This window comes from Marmota flaviventris, chromosome 3 (genome assembly GCF_047511675.1).
Source record: "Marmota flaviventris isolate mMarFla1 chromosome 3, mMarFla1.hap1, whole genome shotgun sequence".
Lineage (NCBI taxonomy): Eukaryota > Metazoa > Chordata > Mammalia > Rodentia > Sciuridae > Marmota > Marmota flaviventris.
In genome coordinates, this window is record NC_092500.1 from 157,670,716 (window position 1) to 157,697,175 (window position 26,460).

Consider the following 26,460-nt stretch of genomic DNA (forward strand, 5'->3'; position numbering starts at 1 on the left):
TGCACATTAAAGGTGATTGGTTGTGGAACCACAGACAAATATGCTTTGGTTAAGTCAATGCTACTTGCCCCAGTTGTGAATGGAAAGTACAGGAAATACGATCAATCTCATGACATTTCTTTGTCAACAAACTGTTCAAGAAATCTGTCAACTAATGGCATCTTTGGCATAGGTCTGTTGTCTTAAAAATTATCTTTATTACAACATTGAAGAAAAGAGTTGAAAATCATTCCGCATTCTCTAATTCTCAAAATTCAGAATTATGCACTCTATTTGCATAGACTGCTTCCCAGTCTAGTACCCTTCCCAAGTGCTTTGTCTCATTTTAATATTTTAAGTGAAGATTCTTCCTTCATTCTCCTTGAAAAAGTCTTGTTTTTGCTAGGAAGCAATAGAGGTGACTGTCTACATCAATTTCTTAATGTTCAATATTGCATAATGCATTATGGAATGGAACTTAAGGCATTAAAACTTGTTGAAAATAATAATAATAAAACTAAAAAAATAATAAAAATTAATTTGAAATGTGTAAGATCTGATTCTGAAGTAGATTACAGGGAGTATGTAACTTATGTAAAGTGGAAGCAGATGTATTTTTAGAAGTCTCCAACAATGATTGTACTTTGCTTCCTTTTTTGGGGTTCCATTTCTCTCTTGAGTAAGAGATACAATGCCCTCTGAACCAAGATGCTGGACACCTTCCTGTCATAGGTAAAATATTCACTGCGTAGATTCTTGTAATTATTTTCCTGGAAAATTGGTTTGATTTTCTAGGGAACTATCATTTTTTATATGCTAATCATCCTTTTTCCTTAATGAGTTTGTTGGTCTTGAGTCATTGTTTTTTTTAAAAACAAATATTTTTGTCTTATTTTTTTTCTTTTGATTGACATGCAATAATTGTATATATCTATAGGGTACAATATAATGTTTCAATTTATGAATACATTGTGTGTGCAACAATCAAATCTAGGTAATTAGCATAGCCAGCATCCTAAATTTCCATTTCTTTTTCTTTCTCTCTCTCTCTCCTTTTTTTTTTTTTTTGTACTGAAGATTGAATGCAAAGGTGCTTAGCCACTGAGCAACATCCCCCTAGTTCTTTTTTATATTTTATTTAGAGACAGGGTCTTGCTGAGTTGCTAAGTGCTTTGCTAACTGACTTTGAACTCATGATCCTCCTGCCTCAGCTTCCTGAGCCGCTGGGATTATAGGCATTGCAACCATACCCGACAAACTTCCATCATTTATTTATGGTGAGTACATATAAAGTCCTCTATTCTAGTTGTTTTGAGATATACAATGCATTATTGTCAACCTTACTGTGCAACAGAATATCAGAACTGATTCTTCCTGATGGTATCTGTACCAGCTCACCAGCCTCTCCCAGTCCTGCCTCCCACCCACTCTCCTCAGTCCCTGGTAACCACTATTCTACTCCTGTGAGTCATACGTCATGTAGGAGAATGTCATTAAAAATTCTTTAAAATATATAAATTGGAATATTTTTATGTTATTTGAAAAACATGAAGTTGTATTGTGTGCACAATATATGCTCATATTGAAATTTTCTTACGTAAACAATAAGCTTCTCGCATCTGGAAAATTTCCCCATTTGTTCTTGAAGCCAATATATCAATGAGGCAATTCTCATCAGTGCCGGCTCCCTAGAGTGACAGAGAGAAATATAAGCCAATTTACATTTGCGATAATAAGAAACCTGATATTCAGTGAAGGCATACAGCATTCTGGTGTTCTGAGAGGCGGCAAATGGGAAAGGAAGCATTTGGGATAAATAGCCCATTTTCAGTTCAGGCTCTTTCACTTACTCACGTTTAATCCTGAGAAGATAATATTATTTAAGGAAATTCTTTTCCTTCCTTGAGAGTAAAACAGCATGGGTATTTCTAACCAATGTGGAAAAAGACACTGAGCATTTCCATCTGTTTCTGGAATGGAATTTGAAATTCCAGGTGTTGTTAGGCAATCAGTTCTTAAGCAAGCTGAAAAGAGGACACATGTCTTCTACTTTCCCAAGGACGTTTTGGGGATCAAGCTCTGCCTCTCCCTAGATGGGTAATTTTGCACAATTTTCCTTAGCATTTGAGTTAGGAGCTTTCTGTGGGCTCTTATACAGAGATAAATATATTAGTCTATGATAGTGATTTTAAAGACACCACATCTTTTTTTTTCAGGAAAACCTCAGGAATCATTACCATTAATAGGAAATATTGATTAAAATATAGTAGTTTCATCTAATCAGCAACATAGGACTTTTAAAAATTATTTTTAGTTGTCGATAGAACTTTATTTTTATTTATTTATATGTGGTGCTGAGAATCGAACCCAGTGCCTCACACATGCTACACAAGCGCTCCACCACTGAGCTACTATCCCAGCCACAACATAAGACTTTTTATTTCAAATTATAGTTATGTAATTTTGTCAAAAATGGATATGAAACATTTTTTTTTAAAAGTGATCAATTGAAATTTGTATGACTTTCAGACAACATCTATTTTGATCAGCAAATATGATGGCCCAAATCTATGTTCCTTTAATTATGTTGTCTCTTGCTTCTTTCCTGTCACACATCGCTCACATATTGTGGTATTCTGGTGGTTGTCAGGCATCATATTGGAATAATTGGTTCTGCAGGTGTTTAATGTCAGTTTTGGAAAGAAGGAAATAGCTCTCTTTTTCTCATGTTCCTAGACAACAAAATCTGTAGTCAATTTATTTCATGGAAATGATTTAACAATTTCTTTCTGTAAGGTGAATTCATTCTAATTCTTCAAAAGTAAAATTTGATACACTTGAGCAATAGTTTTTGTAAAGGACTAATTTAATATCATTTAAAAAGTTGTCCTCTATAAGATCATAAAAATAAAGATGTTCTCTGTTTCCGATTCAGTATCTTTTTTTGACTCTGAACCAAACTTTTACAAATGATTTTAGAAATTCACATGAATTTTTAAGATATCTTCTTCAATATATGAATACCTATCAAAGAGAGACAAATATGAATAACCCTGAAGGCTGGCTGGCTTTCCTTCCTTCCTTCCTTCCTTCCTTCCTTCCTTCCTTCCTTCCTTCCTTCCTTCCTTCCTTCCTTCCTTCCTTCCTTCCCTTCTTCCTTTCTTTCTTTCATAGCTGAGTTTGGAGTTGGCTTGGTAAGTCTGAGTGTCTACAACTACAGAACAGACTGATTCTAGCCACAGGACTCTGGAGACTTCCTCCTCCTAACAAGGCTCCTTTCCCCAACCACAATATTTCCATTGTTACATCATTGCTTAGATATATTCTCCTCTCTTGCCAATCATAAAAGTATGTAGGAGCATCACGGGAGAGTTTCCCATCTATTAAACATCAGGTTGTGCCTGCTACAGGTATAATTTTTGCATAGATCACTACCTTCATGGCATGCCACAGTTCATGAGCATCAAAAGATGGTGGAGGGTACATGAGGCCAACCATAACCTCTTTGAAATGCGATGAAAGCTGCTCCTTTAGGTCCTCAACCAGGTTCTGTGGGGGAGAAAGTAAATATTTTTATTATATTAGTTACCAAACTTACAAGAGGAATGGAATAATTGCAGGAAGTCTGTTATTAAGAGTTACTTTTCTGTGTTATTTCACATAGTAAGAAATCTGTTTCAATTCATGCATATATCTATGGATTTCCCAAGAGGATTGATTTGAGGGTTTGAAAATGACTGATTTAATCTTGTCTCTACATGATAAAGCACATAGACTTGTGGTCATATCTACATAGAAGAATTTTCTTTCCCTATTCCCCAATCCCAAACCTTCCCTTTTGATCTCTCTATGAAAATACATAGAACTTGAAACCTGAAAATATTTTAGTTGAGAGTTCTTGGTTTTCTTTGTAGAATTAAAAAAAAGTAAATAAATTCTTAAGAAAAACATGTATTTTATCATCACAATAGTTTTTTTTTTTTTTTTTTTTTTTTTTTTAGCAGGGTGTCTTTAGTTATGCTATGGCTAAAAACTTACATAAATTGATTAAATAATCTTAGAACTTTCTTCAATCAACAGCTGCATTATTCAAGATATTGAAAGTTAAATGCTTCCAGAGAAAAATGTTCAGTGTTCATTGTTCTTGGAATGTAGGCATAAAAAATATGAAATTGATATTTTTAATGTTTTGCCTTTTATTTTTCTAGTATAGAAAGGAAATTAAGAAAAGTACGTGCCAAGTTAATTTTCTGTAGTTACCAAGACATCTGAAAGATGTTTAAAACTTACTGCCTTTTGCTAAAATGTGCAAATATCTAATTTTACTTAAAAATCTACAAGAGTATTTTAGTTCCATGGTCGCTCAATGATAGAATTTAAATAAAAGATAATAAAAAGGCATCATATATTATATTGAATAACAACAAAATGATCATAATTTAAATTTCATTTAGTATTATCCAACAAAACCTTTTCTATGCTATGGATTTTAATTTTAACAAATAAAAGCATTCATCCACAAAGTGCTAATTGTTAAAATTGAAACTCTTTGATTTTTTTTTTTTTTTGCTAGGGCCAATCAATGCAGTTTCTTTAATGATCAATTAATAAATGTCTGAAGTTGTGCCAGGTGGTTGGAGTAGAGTAAGAAGCACATGATATCTCCTGTCCTATTTAATTTCCTTGCAATCTTCTGTGGTACATTTCCAACTCCTTTACTGAATAGTCCTCAAGGGGCCATTCCGAACCAGACATTGTTCAGATGTTGGAGCTATCGCAATGAACAGAGATGAATGAATGTTCAAGCCTGAGGAGATTGAATTCTCGTGCACACAAAAGGAACTCAATAAACTCAGGTGTTAATTGAATAATGTTTCCTGGACACATGGCCTGTGAAGGAGCAACCTGGAAAGAATTAGAAATACTCTGTATCTTGATTCAGATTGTGATCACACTGCACCAAAATCAATGAATTTTACTTTATATAGATTATACTCATTGTTATGGGTTTTTAAGTTTCAATTGATAAAATGTAATTTTAACATATATAAAGTGAATGTTTTCTAAATCCTCAACATATTTAACCTTTAAACTAGGTCCTCTATTGTATGTATGTCTTACTACTTAACCCCTGGCTTCAAGTTATTTATCCTGTTCTGGCAGTTTTTATCATTATTCCATTCTAGTGTACTTTAGGAAAAGCACAAACCCTATCACTTGATTGGTGTCATAAAGCAGAGAATATATGAATATGTATTTTTTTGATACTGAGATTGAACCCAGGGACACTTTACCACCAGGTGACACCCCCAAACCTTGTTTTTGTAAATTTTTAATTTTTTTTTTTTAATTTTGAGAAAGGCTTTTGCTAAGCTGCTGATCTTGGCCTTAAACTTGTGATCCTCTTGCCTTGGCCTCTTGAGTTGCTGAGATTACAAATGTGCACCATGATGCCCTGCTAATGCAGTGATTCTTTAATAAGGCTGAGAGGGAGGACATGTGAGAATGCTTTAGGGGACAGGAGAAGTCTCTAGAATTAATCATATGAGATTCATACAGTATCCTGTTTGGAAGTGGGATGTGTTGGCTCCAGCTGAAAATCACTGACATAGAAAAAATCAGGACATATGCAATTAGAGAAATTCTATAATCTAGAATATAATTAAGGACCAAAATGAGGCCCTGAAGGGTAGAGCATTACAGTTTAGAAAATTGTAAGAATTCGTTAAAAAGAGATAATATGAGTAAAATGGAGTTTCGTGGATTGTGTAGTATAAGTGAATCCTTGAAAGATGAAGTGGTATTCAGTCAGGCAAAGGCTTAGAAGATATCAAAATAGACAATGTTTTAGGACAGAAAAGGCCCTGTTCTGGGTAGAGTAGAATGTGTGTATGAAATATTCAAGGTAGTTTTAAACAAGTGTTGGATTGATTTGAAATCTAAATTCTTTTGATTTACTTAAATCTAAGTTCAGATGTTATTTATTCCAACCTCCCTGTAAGTATAAAGAGGAAAGGCCTTCACAGTGGAAGTTTGACCAGGTGGGTAGAAGAGGGTGATGATGATAATAACTAGACATGTTTTTAGACTGCTGCCTATTTGCCAGAAGGCATTCTTAGGGTTAGACAAACTGTAATAATTCACTACTACCACTTATGAATTAGGAGCTGTGTTCATCACACTGTGTAGATGAGAAATCTGCACACAGAGGTCACCTAGCTAGCTCCATATAACTTATGGACCTCCATCTGAGTGATGGAGCCTGGATTTGAAACAAGGCATTCTGACCCTCCAATTTCTCTTATTTTTTGTAGGCCATAGGAAACCATAAACGATACATCAGCAAGGTGATGAATTTTGCATATAGGTGGTTGATGCGGCATTTCTGGACACTTAGATCTGGTGACACTCTACTGAAGGTTTGAATGCAAATAGGTCAATTCAATATACATTCATAATAAGAGGATAATGGTAGTTGGCCACTGATGGAAGGTGAAACATTACAATTATCACCTATTTCATGAGTCTCTCTCTAATCCTACCTTGATTATTTTCCAACACTCTCTTTGAATATGCTATACTACATTTTAACAATCATGTTGTATAATAAACATTTGAGTTGCATCCTCCCCCCCAGCCCCGCCCACCCCCAAAGTCTATCTGGACATGGACTTTTGTCAGGAGCTGTCCTGGATGCAGACCTTCAAGTCCTGATGCCCCAGGACACTGACCAATTATTGCCTTCAGTCTGGAACGACAGTGCCAGCTCTTGCAGTAACTTGGGGTGTTACCCCAGCTCGGATAGCAAGGCGTGGCTCCAGGTGTAGGTGTCACCCACAGGGGTTGAGTTACACTCACCTGTTCCTTTGTAATTCTACCCCTTGCCTCATTTGAATGGCTTATCCCCAATAAATGGGTTCAGCACCTGTTCCTCACTCTCTTTCTTGCCTGCCTTGCCCCCTTTGTAGGAACTGCAGCTGAGGAGTGGTTACTGAACCCAAAGAAAAGGTACTTCCTTTGTCTGTGTCTTTATTTATTCCCCAAATTCACTTGGAATGACCCTGACTGATTCAATCATGAGACGTGACAGACTTTCACAGAAATTTTCCTAAATTCAGCATTTAGTCCTTGTAGTTATAGTTATATAAAATGAGAATATACAATATAAATTATTTTATAGACAGATGAAAGAATAAAAAATGAGTAAAGGAATGCGGTATGAAAAACTTAACCAATTGTATAAAGAATAAAGGCAATATTTAAAGAGGACTTGAGCATTGAAAAAGCCTTTTATTTAACCTTTACTTTCATTTCTTTGATCTCTATCCTCTACATTTATTTATCCTATACATTTATAACAATATCTTTAGTTTATGAATTTTACCATTTTATACAAATACTGAATATTTGTATGTATTCCATTATAGACTGAGATTAGTACTGCCACTAGATGGCGGTATTTATCCATATTTTGTAGTGTGTGTGTGTGTGTGTGTGTGTGTGTGTGTGTGTTATTTCAGTGAAATATCACAATTTAATGAAAAGAAACAGTATTAGTTTGTTCTACTGTATTAAAATATATAGTTTTCAGCCCTCTGTAAAGGAAAAATTATAAGATTGCCAGTATGTTAGTTAACTTCTTTGTGTATGCTTCTTTATTTGGAAAGAAAATAATAATACCTACATCACAGGGTTGATAAAAGTATTAACATATTTAACTTAGGTGAAATTCTTAAAATATTTTCTGGCACATACCAGGTACTCCAAAAATCTTTTTCCGCCTAAGATGTTCAATAATGTGTTGCAAACCTATCCTCGAGAAGCTTCCTTGAGCAGATGGTGTAGAAATACAGGCATAATAATTATGTTACAATGCAAAATGTGGTGAGGGATATAGTAGTGGGAATAGTGTGATATTATCAGGGTACCGAGAAGGAAATATTACTTTCAGTTGGGAAGATAAATATTGAATAATATGTTTAAATAACTAAGCTTTGCAAGTTCAAAGAGGAGAATTGAAATAGGCCTTCTAATTAGGGTCTCAAATTCTCACTTGGAGTTATATAAATAACTATTCAGATGCCACCTTTGGAGTGCAAGTCTACCCAGCCTTACTGCGTCTGCTTTTCTGTTTTTCCAAGACTTGCCCTAAAGCAGACTCTGCCAGAGTCACAGCTTGACCTTACGTTAAACTAATGAGTACTTGCTTTTCAAATCTAGCTGTTCCATGTGGCTGATGAAACTGCAGATTACCCATGTTGCACCTCTTCTGACCACTCCACTTTAATTAAAAATAACATGGCAGTTTCTCATTCCTTATTCTCCTTATCTTAATAGTGGAGGAGAGTGGAAAGATACAGAAGTCTGAGTAATATTTTGCTTGTCTGAATATACTCAGGGGAACGGTTTCATAGGCTTTAAACTTATATGCCTATATGCCTTTTTCTATTATCATAAAACATGATACTTACTGTTTAAACACTCAATGATACAAACCCACATAACCTGGAACTTAGAATTTGTCTTCAACGCTACCCACTCCAGCAATCACAGGGTAAGTACTTGCAAAATTTGATGTTATATTATAAAATCATTTGTACAAGTTTCCTTTTTACTTTGCAGAAGTGAGTATTCTTTCAAGTTTATTTAATGATTCAAGTTTTCATGAAAGTTGGGGTGTTCATTTTTATCTAAAAATAATAATATGTTAGTAAAGGAACACAGCATATTAAAGCTGCTATCAATTGGATTTGCAATGTCCCTTAAAGGCCCACGTATTAAATGTGTGGTGCTATTGGAGGGGGTAGAACCCATGAGAGGTGGGGCTTAGTCGGAGGTGTTTAGGTTATTGTGGACATGCCCTTAAAAGGAAGACTGGCACTCCAATCTCTTTCTTCCTCTTTGCTTCCCATCCTTAAGGTGAGCAATTTTGCTCTGCCACATTCTCCCACCATGGTGTGCTGTTTCACCACAGGCCCAAATGCAACAGGGCCAATAAATCATGGACTAAAACCATCAAAACTATGAGCCAAAATAAACCTTTTTTATTTATTCGCTGGTTACCTTAGGTATTTTGATATAGTGATAGAAAGATGACTAATACCAAAGCTAACCTCTCTTCCAAACGCAAAGATAAACTACAGCAAACATTCTTTTTTTCTTCTTCTTAAAAAAAAAAACAAAACTTTTTCAGTGCCTCATGCATGCCAAGCAAGCACTCTATCACTGAGCCACATCTCCAGCCCAAGTATTCTTTCAAAAGTATACATCATCTCAGAAGAAACAGGAACCTCTGGGTACAAAAAATCTAAGGAGAAGATGAAAACCAAAAGATAAGCAAATGAGCTGACTTGGGGGTTGATCTTTTGGGTTACTGGGGAAGATAAGGACTGGTTTTGAGGACTGATGGATTTTAATGCTCAGTGTAGGGCATTACACAAGGGCAGAATATTTATTGGGATGGCATAATACAGGTTTTTAACTTTGAAATCTTACATATGAGTTTAGAACCCTCAAATGATTATACTTTCAGTCAATTACTACTCTTGGTAATAGTAAAAACTGGGAAAAATTTATCATTCAACGTTGAAAAATGAGCAGAAAGCTTACCTGTCATTGTCTGAGTTTTGAGTAGAAAGATTTTTTCCTTAATAATTCGAGGCAATAGAGCTGTATTAACCTTGAGATGGAAGTTCAGATTTATTCTACTGATATGAACTGAGACCTCTGAAAATAAATCATCATGAAAGTTGATCCTAAGCTGGGTGATTCTCCTGGGACATCAGGAAGAAGCAAATGCAAAACCATCTTCAGAAATTCTCTGACTCTCCAGAATGAAAATGATTCTTACTTTTAAAAAAAATCAAACCTCATTTTAAGAGTTTTCACAATAAAAATGCCATAATGTATACTTAGAAACAATTTCTCAGAGAGACAGTGGACTCTGCAGACATCAGAATCGAAGCCCCATGAATTTGTGACAATTAATAGTGATCTGAAAGAACACCATGAAAAAAGTAATAGAACCAGAAATTCTAGAAATCGAAAACTTCTGGAATTAAAAAACATACCTTAAAGAGTAGCTAATAAAGACTCGAAAATGGAACTAGTAAACTGGAAAAAATATCTTTTAAAAAAATCCTCAGATTAGAAACAGGTATTTGAACTGCATGTCTGGCCCTTGTCTTTCTTCTCTCCTTCTCTAAGTCCTATGGGACAGAAGTCTGTCCTTGTCATTCTGCCTCCCCAGTCAGTTAACGCCATGGGGTCCATTTTTACTATGATTTTTTTTCTTATGTGAATCAAACCCAATTCAGGTGAAGGGAGCAATCCCTTTGGCTGTGACCAGAAAGAAATGTGACTGAGTCAATATTCCACAAAGCTGAAATATGGTGTTGTCATAATGAACTTGTCTCCCGACCCAGGACTTTGTGTAGGTCAAAAGCATTGGAAGTTTATTTGATTGAGATGTGCACAGCTTTCACACCAAAAATAAATGCCTCTTGCTTACTGCTGTAGAACCATTTGCTTCCCCATGGTCCCCTGGTCTTTCCCTCTCTTCTACCCCAAAGTGTTCTGCTTTCAGGAGAGAAGTGACTTGCAGCATCTGTGCATAACCAAGAACCCAGGTCTTCCTATTCCCATGCACATTTGTTTGATTGTGCTGGGGAACTTGGGAAGCAGAAAAATTCAAGTTTTTATGAATTAATTGGATACAGAAAACTTGTTAACTAAGTCAACACTCTCTGCACACACCGGTGGAAGTACACCCAAATGCAAGTCATGTGTTTGAAGAAGATTTGAAGTGGAGAAATGGAACAAAAGGACCTTGTGATTTTGGGACCTTTTGGGCTGACTGAGTGTACTGTTATTTTCACTTCCACTGTCAACTTTACCTGGTTTTATTTATTTATTTTTTCTTGCTAATGATTATACATCCCAGAAGGAAATGCTTTCAGCAGTCAAAGAGCCACAATTAAGGCAGTGATGCTACCTATGGACCTCCTGACTCCAGTGATCACTTTCAGCTGCAAGTCTCAGTGACAGATGGTTTGCTGATTGGAGCCTCTGGCAAGGGAAGGCATTCTCCCAAAGGTGCATCTGGATGCTTTAAACTCCTTAAGTTCCTGACATAACTTCCAGGTGCATCACTTTTGAAAAACAGCCTTTGGCTTGGCTTGCTCTTAGACTCTTGGAGGAACTGAATGCTTAATCTGAGGAGGCCCTGTGGCTCTTCTGCCTGATGCTCTTTCAGGTGGGTCAACTGGGACCCTGTGACCAGTGGGTCTCACCTGTCAAAGGGAAATGGCATATGGAAAAACACACTGGCCTGACCTAGCAGCATCCTGGCTTTACACAAAAAGACGGGCAACTGTTCCTTTAGGGGAGGTTCAAACTTTCACTCTTGCCTGAAGCAAGCTGCTGAATCAATGGGGACCTCAATCAGTTGTCTTAAATGCTTCTGCCTGGTTCACCCCTGATTCAGATAAGCTGAAAACCAGACAGCGTTCACAGGGCTGCTTTGGCTTCTCTACCCAGCTTCAGATGTGCAGAAGCAACGGTAAATGGTTATTGCCCCATAGGCAAAAATCAAGGTTCTTCTCATAGTTTGGGTCAGTACTCTGCTTAATAAATTTGATCTTTTTATTGAAATTTGGATTGTTAGGTCTACCTCTTTGGAAAAGTACAAACTGCATATTCAAAAGGGGTTTCTTTGAGTTTCTAGTATGTGGAAAAATAACTGTGACTTCTCATAATGGCTTTCATGTTTGCAGGTGTTCATAATAAGATCTTGTTTTCTGATGAGATAAGCTGGAATCTAGCTGAAGATCAAGTCTACATTGTCTGGATTATCCCACTGCTACGCGGGTCCATCAGCAGAGTGGGCATTGCCACACCTAAACCATCACAAACTGAGTTTGTAGCAAAGAATTATATGCATCTGATACCAAGGCCGTCCCTGCTTGCCAATCTTGTGACCCCCGTCAAATATGGCTTGTTTCTTCATGGTGAAGGAAGTCAATACACAGGGCAGTGCCCTAATAGTCCTGGCAGATGGACTGTGTTAGACTTTGATTCTCTACTGGAAGAGCGACTACAGCAGTTGGTGTTTGGTCAAATCCCATGGCTGCTATTTCTGTTCAACCAGCTGACTCCAATGAAACCCTCCTGGTCCTTGAGACCAAGCTATAGCATGGCAATTTTTATGACAAAAGCCACTCAACAACAGAGTAAGAGGCAGGTGTTTAATCCACCTTCCATGCTCTCCACCACTTCTAGGCTCCTGGTATTGTCACTGACTGATCAATTCGGTAAGATTTCTGATTCTCTCTTTTGCCTCTATTACAGTTTAGGTATGAGGTGTCCTGCAAAGGCTCATGTTTGAGATAATACAAGAAAGTTGAGAGGTGAAATGATTGAGTTGGGAGAGCCTTAACTTTATCAGAACATTAATCCCCTGATATGGATTAACTGGGTGGTAACTGTAGGCACTAGGGTGTGGCTGGAGGAAACAGGTCATTGGGGGTGTGCCTTTGGGGTTTATATTTTGTCCCTGGTTAGTGAAACTCTCTCTCTGCTTCCTGCTTGTCGTATCCTGAGTTTCTTTCCTCCACCACACCTTTTGACCTTGATGTTCTGCTTCATTTTGGGTCCAGAGCAATGGAGTTGGCCATCTATGAACTAAGACCTCTGAAACCATGAGTTCCAAGTAAACTTTGCCTTCCAAAATTGTTCTTGCCCAGGCTTTTGGTTAGAGTGGTGGAAAAAACTGACTAAAACAGCCACCTTCTGAGTGACCCAATTTAGTAGGAAGTTTAGTCACTGAATGAAGTAGTTTCTGGAAAAGGATCACCTCTTGCAGTCTCCTTTTGGATAATGCCCATGATTTAGGGGGAATAGGGTTACCCAGGCCTATTTTGAAAATCAAGGATTCTACCTGAAACATTCCTGAGCATAATGCTTCTTTATGTCTCCTAACCAACCTCTGGGCATACTGGTTGGTCCACTCTCTGGATGGATGGGTGCCAAAAGTGGGCATAGGAATTCACACTTAGTTCTGGTTCAGCCACCTGGATGCTCACTAAATTTTCATAGTCCTAGATCATAAAGATAAGGCCTTCTCAGTTGAGTATACTGCCCATGTGTGTGACATGATGTCTTTATGAAAATTCTGTAAAAACATCTGTGCCCCTGCTGTAACCTGATCATTTCAAATAAAAATTCTGGACATACATCGGAAATAATAGGCAAAAAGGTGAAGTTAGTGTCTGGAAAGGGACTGGAAAATTTTCCGATTGTAGAACAAAAACAGCAACCTTGATGCCTGGGGAAGGGAATGTCTAATTATTCCATTTTGACCCTGGAAGGCACTCAGAAAAGTTTTAACTCATTAGCTAGGATTATTATGGATGATAGATTTACTTTAGACTTCTTTTTTGTGGACTAAGGTGATGTCTGTGCCATAACTAATACATCCTGCTGAAATATCCAGATTAATATATCAACCAAATGGAAGGATCATTATTGGAACTTAGAGAGAAATCCTCCTAGCTTTCTACAAGCAGGCCCTAGTAATCTGTAGAATTTGTTTAGCTACTTGGGTTTAGGACCCCATGGGGGCATGGCTGAGGTCAATACAGCCAGTTTATCTTCCTTCACTGTGTGGAGTCATATCAATAGAAGCTTTAATATAATACTGTTTGAGACAAATTGATGGATTTGTTCTCAGCCTCTGTTGGTCAGAATAGGGTCTAGTGTACTCAAAGAAAAAAGTGTCAGTAGTAAAGGTGGCATTGAAATGAGGAATGGCAATTCTCTGTGGGTGTCATATTTTTGAATGCTATATAAACTGAGGCACTGATAGTGTTTTGTTTTCTGTGCTACCTTTCCAAGGATGTTTGTGTAATCAACAGCTTTGGAAGATACAGTGTCTTCCTAATGAGTAAAGGATAGGCATGCATTCTGTCCATTATAAAAGATTCAAATTTCCTCATCTCATGGTTTCTCTTGTATAATATAACCCACGGCATGTGCAGATGTCTAAGCTGGCAAATTCACATTGTTGCATAGAAAGTGAGGCTCCAGGATCTATTATAACAGTGATAATACTCTGGCTACCACTATTAGTATGAGTGGCAAACTTTCTTTTGTCTCTGACCCGGGAATCTTCTACCAGCAGCCATGCCATCTTGGCTGATTAACTTGATACCTTATAGACAGGTTAAAATCTTATTCTTTTCTCAGTTCTTGTCACAAGATGGTATAACATAGAATATTAAAAATCATCCATATATTTGAAGAAAATATCTCCAATATACATATTCAAGAAATTACTAGTGTAAAACTTTTATAAATAATTGCATATATATATCAATAAATGACAATTTGCTGAATGAGAAATACAAAAAGAATATGATGAGCTAAGCTAAAAGAAGAAGAAACCATTAACAAACATATGAAATGATGCTCAACAAACATATGAAATGATGTTCAAGGGAAAAAATGAAATTTAAGATTACAATGGGATGCCATTTATACCCATAATGTAGATCAGTCACAGATTAATCAAATTAAAGAAATTTTATGTTACCTAATGTTGGTAAGAACTTAAGAGAAAAGGGAATCAATATATATTGCAGGTGGAGGTGTAAATTTATAGAACTGCTGTAGAGAGTATTTTGAAGCTGAATGAGGCTGGTTTAAACAGTAAATCTAATTTTATTTTTCTCTTTTTTTCCTTTCTTTTCATCCCTCTCTCCTCCCATTCCTCTTCCCTGCCTCAGCAGAGACTGCGTATGTTATTCCAAAGAGAAGTAAGGTGTTAGGCTACACCAAACTTGCACAGGTAATTTTCTGAACTTACAGAACTTTACTTTTATGGATAAACTTTAAAAAATTATATTATTTTTCCTGGTGGTAAAGATCCGAGGCTCATCACAAAAGCATTTATTTAACATATTATGTATTTGAAAGATAAAGTAATTGTATAATTTTAAATTATATTTAATTTATGTTTATAAAATTGTTCTGTGATAAATTGCATAATGAGCTTCAGCTTTTGAGGCCTAAACTATGTGTACCTTTACCTCTCCCAAACCCAAAGGGAGGAGAAAGCACAATACCTGTAACTGGTACTAGTGATGTGCTAATTCTACCTGTAAAGTAAATAAGATAATTTTCTATCAAGTCATTTCCTAGGTATGTTAATCTTAAGTATCAGTATTATAGCCATGAATCTGAGAGATGATAGGAGAAAATATGTAATGAGAACAAGGTAGGTTCAAAATGTGAACATCTATTCACATCTATCTCTCCTAGACAGCTTTTTCCTAAACAATTTTCTGTTGTTTCTAAGTACCAATTGCATTACTCAGCTTAAGCTGCCCTAAGAGAATACCAGGGACTGATGACTTAAACAACAGAAAGCCATTTTCTCACAGTCCTGGAGGCAGAAAGTCCAAGGTCTAAATCTTGCAGGTTTGGTTTCTATTTTTTTTTAATTTTTATTTTTTGTTCTTTTATATATGACAGTAGAGTATAATTTGACTTTTTTTTTTTTTTTTTTTTTTTGGTGGTGCTGGGGATTGAACCCAGGGCCTTGTGCATGTGAAGCAAGCATTCTACCAACTGAGCTATATCCCTAGCCACTAATTTGACGTCTTTATACAAACATGGAGTACATCTTATTTTAGGTTTGGTTTCTAGTGAGGCCCTTTTTCCTACCTTACAAATGGTCACTTCTCTTTGTGCACATATATCCCTGGCGTCTCCTCTTCTTATGGCATAATTCTTACTGGATTAAGGGCCTTATTATGATTTTAACCTTACTTAACTTCTATGACCTTAAAAGCCTGACTCTAAATGTAATAATATTGGGGGGTAGGGCTTTAAGGTAAACATTCTGGGGAACACAATTCAGTCTACAATACCAACCATGTGGCTGCCATTGTTGTAGGCTCCTGGGACACATTAGTGAACAAAACAGGGGTTCCTCCCCTTGTGGGTTTATTTTTAAGAGGGAGGTAACACACAATAAATAGTAACTATAATAGGTAAAAGTATATGTATAGTATGTTAGCAGATAACGATTGTTATGGATGAACAATAGGAACAGGTAAGAGGGGTATGAAGTGATAGCCTTGGGGTGGGTGACATTTTAAAATAGACCAAGTCCTCCAGTGGTTGACATTTGAGCAAAACCCTGAAGGATGTGAGACAATTTGGAGTATAGATAGATATCTGCCCTTGTTAAGTCTGGTGTTTATTCAGTTAAGGACAATGAGTATTATTGAGAAGCTACAGAAGATGCAATTTAGAGGCAGATAAATGTGGTTGGAGTTCTACCTTCAAGCAAATCAGCCTCTGTACCAGATTGCACCATCAACATCGTGGATTAAATGAGTAACAGAAACCAGCATGTTTTAGAGCTGATTTTCCCTCCCATTACAGATGAAAAATGAGAAAACAAACTGCTTCAATGCTGCTCTTGAACTCCTTCAAGAATCACTGTCTGATTATCAAACTTGTCAGGTAGGGGCAGCTCTCTCCCTATTTCTAAAGGCTGTTTGTTATTTCCTTGGTTTCATTTCACTGTCAACAGATCAGCACTTGCTTTGGTGGGAAAGATCAATAGTAACCATACTAATTATCTTTACAAGTATGTCAATCAGCTGCTTTCCAGGATTAGCTTCTGCCTTGGGTAAGACAAAATTGTTGATGAAATTCAGCTGCCCTGCACTACTGTGAAATATCAAGTAAGGAGTATTTATGGAGCATGCCAGGGACTGCACTTAACTCAGAAGCTAACGAAATCATTCTGTCAACTCCTGATTATCCATGTTATTAAAAAATGAAAGTATCAGTGATTAACACAGAGAGGAGTCACAGAGTGTTCTCAGGACAGAAGGTGGAATGACGCAAAAGGAAGATGGAAGAAATAATTCTGAAGGTGAACAGTGGGGAAGGTCAAGGAGATCTAACCGAAGGTCAGCACATTAACCTGGAAGCAGGTGTAGCCAGGAATGAGGGCTTTGAGATATCTAGGCAATTGATGACCATTGATTTTTTACCAGAGTTCATAATAAGAGTATAGTTTCCTTTCTTAAAATTCCGCCAGAAAATAGCTAAAAGGCAGAATATAATTCTTTAGATTATTTTATTATATAAATGAAGTGTCTCATCTATATTAGATCAGGGCTGAGCTCTGGAGGGATAGGAGCAAATATCTAATCCCTTTTTTTTTCCATGAGTGTTCTTTCTCTGCAAGATGTAAAGTTAAACCAACAAACCCAGAACGGCAAGTGCTTTCTAGCATTATGGACAAAGACCTCTGGAAAATAAGCAGGAAGCACCTAACCCAGGGCAGAAGGTGAGAGCAACAGGCTGGGTAGGTCTCCAGGAGGAGCTAAAGCCTGATTGCCTCTTATTGGAGGAGTTGCAGTTAACTGTGCCGTCCCAGAGTCATTCAACAAACATCAACAAAGCCACCGCAGTGTGTTAAACACTTGTACTAAGATTTGGGATGAAAAAAATCATACTGAGATTCAAGATTTCAGGCTCTGGTAATGTGAAACTGATAGAAGCAAACTCACAGATGTGTCATCAGGTACTTTGAGAAAGCTATGAAAGGTGGCATTAGCAGCGTGAGTCTGTTCCACTAGATGTAAGGTGTGGTGGGGTGAATTGGAATCCTGTGTCTGGGAGGATGACAGGTGAGCAGGAGGTGGAATGGAGAATCCTGTCACTGGGGACAGATGAAACACCAGGAAGAGAGGTAAGGAGCCAGCAGGGTTAATTTAGGGAACTACAAATAATTCCTTTGGCTACAGATGAAGTAAAGACAAGCAAAAAAAGAATTAAGATGGGAAATTTAAATGAGGTAAGCAAGGCCTTCCATGCCCTGGGGAGGCACTGGGTTTATTCCCTGAACATAGGGATATTTATGAGAGGGGCATGGGCTAAACATGCAGGGAGTAAAGTGGCAAAGTCACATGGGAACATTTAGATTTCGAGTCACTGTGGCTTGAGTTTGGATAGTGGACTGGAATGGACAGACCCTATGGGGGTAGCAGGGACCAGTTATAAATGACAGCATAATTTGGGCACAAAAGGATGAAGGTCTGAACCAAGATTGTGTACGTGAGAAAAAGAGAGGAGTTGGAGAAGAGACATAACGGGCTGGGGAGATAGCTCAGTTGGTAGAGTGCTTGATTTGCATGCACAAGGCCTTGGGTTCAATCCCCAGCACCAAAAAAAAAAAAAAAAAAAAAAAAGGAGAAATAAGATACAGGACTTGATAATTGATTGAGAGACAAGGGTATTTAAGAGAAAAGGGACAAGTGTGGGTTTGTGTTTTCCAGTCTGTACAATTCAGTGATTAGCCAAGCTTTCCCCAGGATATGTGATTATTTAGGAAAAATGAGGGCTTAACAAACTCTGAGATCTTATACAGCGAGTAAAAAGCACTCCAGTCTAAGTTCTATAATGGAGTTTAAACCCCTTGAGTGTCAGTACCTCACTGCTTAATTATTTTAATCTGCCCTAGCATAATTTTGTAGAACTTGGTAAAGAAATGCTTTAGCATAGACTACCTTGATATACATAAAAAAAAAAAAAAAACTCTATGTAAACCTTTAGGTTAAAAAAAAAACTAATGAAAAATAACATTCCTTTATAGTGCGATACAAATTAAAACTATATTATATTAACAATGATACAACTTTTATAGGTGTTATATTTCTTTGAAAAGAAAACTAGCATTGGTGTCAAGGGACCACTGGTTTTACGTAGAAAAAAGGTATACCTGATCTCCTTTGGCTTCATTTAATTAATGTCAAATACTAGTCGTGGCTTTTTTTGGATTACTGATAGATTTTAAAACTGAGGGTTATCTTTTATTTCATGCATTATAGTTGTTCAAAGGCTGAGGTTTAGAGATGGAGTAAATTTATATGGACTAACTATAGAGAAAGTTTTATGATAGTGTTTCATCGATAATACTCAGTTGACAAAGTAATTGCTGTTTCAGGCCCTTTTGGCCTGAAGAGCTTTTGTTCTGAATCTGTGGTTTAAATGCATAACAAAAGCAAGGAATCTTTAATGGTACTTTCTTTGAAATTAGAATGGTGATTACTTTAAAACATTATGGATAGTTTTATTGCCTTCAACTATTTTTAAACTGCCATTCTTTTTTAATGGTCTCTATAACTGCATGCTGTCGAGAAGAAAAGCTAGTAGAGAATTCACTTTGGTTGAGAGTTAGGTGAGGACCTGCAGAGAATTCCTAGAAAAGATGTTTTTTTTTTGACTTGGTGATCATTAGTGCTCTCTCCACTGTCCCTAAAGCTCCATACCAGGGCGTTTCCAGAACAAGGCTTTAAGCCTAATTGGACCAGCTGACAGTGGAAGGTGATCAAAACTTTTCTTTTTGGGATGCTCTATGATTTCAGAAAGGACCGGTGGTCACCGTGATTGTGATCATCTCTCACACACGTACACATCATGTACATGTACAGCTTTTATTTCGGAAGCATGCGAGACGGGCATGGACAGTTCTAACCCGCAGTGAGGTCTGAAAACTTTATAATCTGCAAGACTGAAAAAATCAGTGGTCCCCGTTCTGTGAAGAGCGTTGTTAGTTCTCAGGAGTTTGAGGTGAAACAGGTCAAGGTAAAGACTCCTTACCCGGCCATACATGCTCTGGTATGCCTCTGCAATCATCAGCCTCTGCGCATTGCAGCGTTTCGTGAGAATGTCAATCAGCAGGTCTTTGTCACAGTCTGGGAGAAAATCATATCCGAGATTAGTGAAGCTACTACTTTGTAGTTAGAAGGAATCCATTATCTCATGATAAAAACCAATGTGCACATGTTATGCCTCTTGGTACATTAAAACAGCAATTTTAACAAAAATGGGAAATCACACATCAATGCTCTATGAAGCCTGGGTTCTTCCTGTCTCTCATTTTAGTCCGGATAGTACAGATTGTTCTCCTTTCTTTATAAAGAACAGATGAAACCTTCAAGAGAGTAAGAAAATACAGCTTTTCTTCAGTTATTTGTCCTATCCCATCAAAAATGGGCTTCCCTGACTTGCAAGTGGATGAATGGCTTGTAATGGGCACATCTTTCCCACTGTACAGTTAGCCATGGCTTACAAGGAACATGGTTTATGAAGACATGGCTGCTCTTGTTGGGACCTCCAGGAAAGGAGTAGTATCAGAGAAGGAAATTATGAAGTGCAAGGCATGGTCTGCACATTTCTGACAGATGCTGGGAACCCTCATGGTTTGCATGAAGCATGGTCTCTCTCACTCCTGACCTAGGCTCAGTATCTGGGCTGTGCATCCTCCATCTCATGTCATGTTGTCACACAGAGAAATGGACCAACTTAATGGACAACTAGTTTAGACACATTTACCTGTAATCATAGTCATAGTAGGTGGACCAGGATGACCTTAACCTTTCCCTGATTTTAACTAATATTTAGATAGGTTTCTTTCTAACTAAAACTCCCAGACTTCTTTTTCCCTAGGGCATTTATTGTTGAAAATTAGCAACTGTAGATTCTTTCTCTTCTCCTTCAAGATGTAATTCTTCTCCCGTCTCTTGTGGTTTTACTACCCAGAAATGTTTTTCAAGGATTTGGGGGTCATCTTTGAAATGTTATCCAGAAAGATGGATCCTCTACCTCCCATTCGCTGTATGGACATAGGAACCTAAACTTGGATGAGTGCTGGTCAGCATCACAGAGGGCCTCGTCACACTGGCCAAGCTCCAAGCCCATTCCAGTCCCTCCTGCTTTTGCACTAGGTCACTCCAGGCTTCATTCTCCCACTCCATACATCAGAGGGGTTGAGCTCTGGCTCCCTTCTCTCTTGAAATGATCTTGGTCTCCATTACAGCAGCTCTGAATACAGTCTCCTTGCTTGTTTAATCCTATTTGGTACAATTATTCTTTGATAAGAGGTGATATATGAAATGGATAGTGAGACAAATAAATTAAAATATCAGAATGTTGAGCAAGTCATTTTTTTTTGAAAACTAAATCCATCCTGGGTGGTCTTAGGGTCATGGGCAAGTTATGAGTCTGGTCCTGAAATGTCCAGTGAATGAGACAGGTGACTAGCATTTACATAGATGACTGTGCCATTGAGAATCAATGGGCGTGAGGGAAAAGATCAGGGTACTTTGTTCATGTGAAATAGTCGTGAAGCTGTACAAGGAGGGAGGGAAGCATAGACTCAGCTCCAAAGACTGAAAATAGTGTCTTCTGAGAGAAGAGGAATAGAGTGAAGTATGATGTGGTGTTGTCTGGGGCTAACCTAGTTAAGTCACAGAGTCAAAGGAAAATAAGACACAGTGAAGTCTGTTACCTCCTTTCAAAAATGTACATATTTTAAATAATTGATAGAAGTTTTCTCACTTACATCCACTGTATTAGTCTTATAATCATTATGTTTTAATTACATATTTATTATTATTTTCTGCTTTCTGTTCTGTTGAAATTATCCACAATCTACCATTGGAATTACTCTTCATTTTTTAAAGTTTTCATAGCTGTTCTTCCTCATTTAACCTTTCAGAGATATTTCAGAATAATTATTTAATGATAATTACTTGAATTTTAATATAATTTTTCTTAAAACATCTAGTTAAAATTACTAGAAACTTAGGAATTGATTATGAGAGTTTTTTTTTCATCACTAACATGAATCCACCAAATTCTAAAACATTAAGTAAAGATTAGTAGAACTTATTGCTAATGAAAGGAAACTTTATTTCTCTAAAATCATTCATATTTGCGCTCACATTTTTATGTCAAATTTTATTTTTTTCACACTTAATGGTGAATGAAGATATGGTACTTTTAAGTTTATCTTATATCCAAAAAAAGGAAGAAAGAAAGAAGAAAGAAAGAAATTAACTTTTCCTGACATCTGTATAATATTGAAGCAATAGCAGCAGAAAACCCATTTTTTTGAAGTTCACATGAAAAAGTCACCAAATAGTCCAGATTCTGGGACATAAACTTAACAAATTTAGAAAAAAATATAAAACACACAAAATTTCCTCTGAGATTATAAGGAAATTAAACTAGAAGCCAACAGAAATATAGCTAGAAAAGGGTAGAAAAAACAACACACTTCTAAATAAATCATGATGAATGTTAAAAATTCAAATAAAATGAAAAAGAAAACACATCAAAATGTGTGAGATACAGTGAATGTAATGCTTAGAGGAAAATTTATAACATAGATTGCATATATGGGAAAAGAAGAAAGATTTGAAATCAATACACTAAGCTTCTACTTACACAGCAAACAACAACAAAAATACCTAAAGTGAACAGAAGAAATCATAAAAATGAGTGTAAAAATCAATTAAATTGAAAAAAAAAAAGAAATCAATAGAGAGAATCAATAACACCAAAATCTGGTTCTTTGTAAAGATCAGTAAAATCTACACACCTCTAGGCAGTCTAAGAAAAAGAGAGATATAAAATAGCAATATCCAAAACAAAAGCTGGGGGGGGGGGGGGCATTGCTACTGGTCTTATGGACAGTGAAAGGCTAATCAATGAACATCATGAATACCTCTGTGCCCACAGATTTGATTGTCTAGATAAAGTGGATCAATTCCTTCAAAGATACAATTGGCCCAAACTCAAACAAGGAAAAATAGACAATCTGTAAAGGCTTTCTCTGTGAAAAAAATTGAATCAATAATAGCCTGCCAAAACAAAAAAAGTACAAGATCAGATGTATTCTCTAGTAAATTCGACCAAATGTTTAAAGAAAAAAAAATTAATTCTCTATAATATATTCCAGAAAATATAAAAATGTGTAGAAATAATTATATATAGGTATGCAAGGTGGGTTCAACTTTTAAAAATCATTCAATGTAATCCATCACATCAATAGTCTAAAGAAGAAAAATTGTATGATTATATTGAGAGATGCAGAAAACACATTGTGCAGAATACAATACCCATTAAAGGTAAAAATGCTCCGTAAACAAGGAATAGAAGGAAAGTTCCTCAACTTGATAAGGACATCTCTAAAATCTTACAGCTAGCATCATACTTAATGGGGAGAAGTATCAAGAACAAAGTGAAATTTTTTAAAACATCTGTGTGTTTCAAAAAGTCCTGGGTGTTTCAAAAAGATTCATTTTGATTTATGTTCTCCTTTGTAGAGATTTAGGACAATTGGCTAAAAATGTTTCCAGTTGTCCAAGATCTCACAGAAATAACTTGACAATTGCATATGTTGACAGACACAAAATAAACACAGTTGTCTCAAGAACTCATGTGTAGGAATTCCTCAACAAGACTCCCAAAGAGCGAGAAGTAAAATCAAGAATCAATAAAAGGAATAGTATCATAGTAAAAAGCTTCTTCACAGCAAAGGAAACAATCAAGAATATGTAGAGAGAGCCTACAGAATGGGAAAGAAATTTTGCCACCTGCATATCAAATAGGGATTTAATCTCCATGATATAAAATGAACTCAAAAACTTAACAACAACAACAACAAAATAACCCAGTCAATAAATGGGCAAAGGAACTGAAAAGGCATTTCACAGAAAAAACTAAAAATAATCAAAATTATATGAAAAAAATGTTCAGTATCTCTAGTAATTAGAGAAATGCAAATTAAGACTACACTGAGATTTCATCTCACTCAGAATGACAATTATCAAAAATACAAGTAACAAGAAATGTTGGCGAGGATGTCGGGAGGAAGGCACACTCATACATTGCTGGTAGAACTACAAATTGGTGCAACCACTTTGGAAACAATATGGAGATTCTTCAGAAAAGTTGGAATGGAACCACCATTTGACCCAGTTATCCCACTACTTGGAATATACCCAAAGGACTTCAAATCTGCATACTATAGTGACTCAGCAACATCAGCATTTACATCACTCAATTCACAATAGCTAAGTTATGGAACCAGCCTAGGTGTCCTTCAACAGATGAATAGATACAGAAAATGTGGTACATATACAAAATGGAATATTACTTGACCATAAAGAAGAATGAAATTATAGCATTTGCAGGTAAGTGGATGGAACTGGAGAATATCATGCTAAGTGAAATAAGCCAATTCCCCAAAACCAAAGACCAAATATTCTCTCTGATATGTGGATGCTGACTCACAATAGGACACGGGGAGGGTGGAGAGGGAGGAATGGAGGTTCATCTGATTGGACAGGGGGCAATGGGAGGAAAGGAAGAGATAAGGGAATGGGCAAGACAGTAGAATGAATCAGACATAACTCCCTTGTGTGCATATATGAATACATAATCAGTGTAACTCCACATCATCATGTACACCACAAAAATGAGAAGTTATACTCCATGTATGCATGATATGTCAGAATACCTTCTACTGTCATGTCAACTAAAAAGAATAAATTTTAAAAAGTTCAGTATATAAAAAAACTCAGGTAGAGAAAACAGCTTCTAATAGCAGGGAATTAGAAAGCAGAACTGCACAGTTAGGGAATGTTAACTGAGAAGTGTTCCTTTTAGATTCAAATTAGTTAAGTTTTCACACAACTTAATACAACTTTTGTTAAAACTATTCATTTTCATTTGCTTAAGAATATATTTTTGCTTTCAGATTTTTTTCTAAATCAAATAAGCTCCAGGGAAAACATCAGTAATCATCCTTTTCAATTGCCCTTCGCCCGAGTCATCAAAATGGATGGACAGCGGGTTGAGCTGTGTTCTTGCTCTGGCACGCTACAGTGGACACTAGGCAATCAAAACCAGAAGCTTCTGAAATCTTTCAGCCTTGAACATTGACAAGCAAAAAATTACAATGGTCAAAATGAATCCATATTCTGACCCTAAAATTGCAATGACAGGAGAATCAAAACTGGAACAAAGAAAAAATATTGTTGTTTGGTGAATAGATTGCTCTGACCTATAGTTTTAAAGCAAAAAATCATACTCTGGAAGAAAAAGTTAATCTGTAACTTTTCCTTATCTTGTCCCTATATATTTTTTTTTGCCATGATTGATATTTTAAAAGGCATGAAAGCATTGGAAATTTTAAAGTCAACTTTAGAGAACATATTTAAAAGTTTTTATTGTTTTCCTATGGGATGCTGCTAGTGACTAAAACACACAAATGTGTGTATATGTATACACACACACACACACACACACATACACACAGAGTTCCTGTAAAAGTGACCTTGTTTTTCTAGTCAAGAGCTTGCTTTCTTATGAAAGGTTTTGAATGTTTTATGCAAACATTTCTTTAATGTTGTCTGAGTCTGAGTTTATCTCTGTGCTCACTGAAATTTTTCCTAAAATGGGTTTTAAAGAAAATATGTGGATATTTAATTATTTTGCATCGTATTGTAAAGGTCAAATCTTTTTTAAAAAAAATCCAATAATTTTCTTCCTTTCTCCTTTTTGTAGTCTTTTTCTCCAATGTCATTCAGTGAACATCTATTTGGCACCAATGAGCCAAACTCGGAACTCTGAGAGCTCACAGTCCAGTCAGCAGGTGAGGCTAGCACAAGCACAGCACAGGTGAGGCCAGGGATGGGAGCCAGGAAGCAAGGGACCTGAGATGGCGCACCTGGTTGATTTTGGAGTGCTCAGAGAAGAAGGCAAAGAGGAAGGCTGATTGCAATAGATTCTTGAAGGAAGAGAGGTTGGATGAAAAGTCAAGAGAAGAAAATAACACTCCAGGCAGGGAGATTGTTGGGCCAATTTACAGAGATGTGAAAAATCAGAGGCATCTGGGAGACTAGCAAGTTTGATTTGGCTGGAAGTGAAGATAGCAACAGAAATAGGCAGAAAGCAAACAAATGCAAAGGGCAGGAAGAATGTTCAATGGTGGATTAAGGTGTTATGCTTTGGAATTTCATTTAGTAGTTAGTGATAAGGTATTTAAGGACTTAAGGCAAACATAGCAAGATCAGACTTGCAATTTTGCAAGGTAAATGTGTTCACCATGATTATCCTTTACTATTGTTTTTCTTCTCAATTTTTATCTTTGTCCAGTTTTTTGTTTAATCTGCATTTGATTTTTGTAAAACATCAGCTATTTTATACCCATAGTATAGACTTAAGGTAAAGCAAAAACAATATTGCAATAAAAGATAGCAGAAATTTCTGTTCTTACCAAATCCTTGGAGTGCTCCCCCTAGCATTTGGGCATCCATTATGGGATTGAAATTGGGAGCAGGAAAGATGGTTCCTTGCACCTGGTGAGAAAAGTGGATAAGAAAGAGATTATAGTAATTCACATGAATGCTTTAATATTTCTCCAGATAAATGAATACAAAGATATATTCTACATATTTTAAATACTAGAAGACATGTATACAAGTCTCTTAAACAAAGGTCCTAGTTATATGCTAAGTATAGAGAGCAAATTTGATGGGGTTGATTTTATCCATTGGCCTCTATGATTTTGAAGTCTATTATTTAAATTAAAAATTGAGATACTAA

The 26,460-nt window shown here is 36.5% G+C and overlaps 1 protein-coding gene across 1 annotated transcript in view; it reads right to left on the bottom strand.

The window, feature by feature from the left end:
- Positions 1 to 26,460, bottom strand: part of Anxa10 (annexin A10) — a 59,653-nt gene that overhangs the window by 31,463 nt on the left and 1,730 nt on the right. Inside the window, exons 2-5 of the mRNA XM_071609317.1 lie at positions 26,132 to 26,213; positions 19,663 to 19,757; positions 3,415 to 3,528; positions 1,577 to 1,667 (exon numbers count right to left, since the gene is read on the bottom strand). Of these exons, the coding sequence (XP_071465418.1) occupies positions 1,577 to 1,667; positions 3,415 to 3,528; positions 19,663 to 19,757; positions 26,132 to 26,213 (382 nt within the window). The remainder of the gene's footprint in view (positions 1 to 1,576; positions 1,668 to 3,414; positions 3,529 to 19,662; positions 19,758 to 26,131; positions 26,214 to 26,460) is intronic.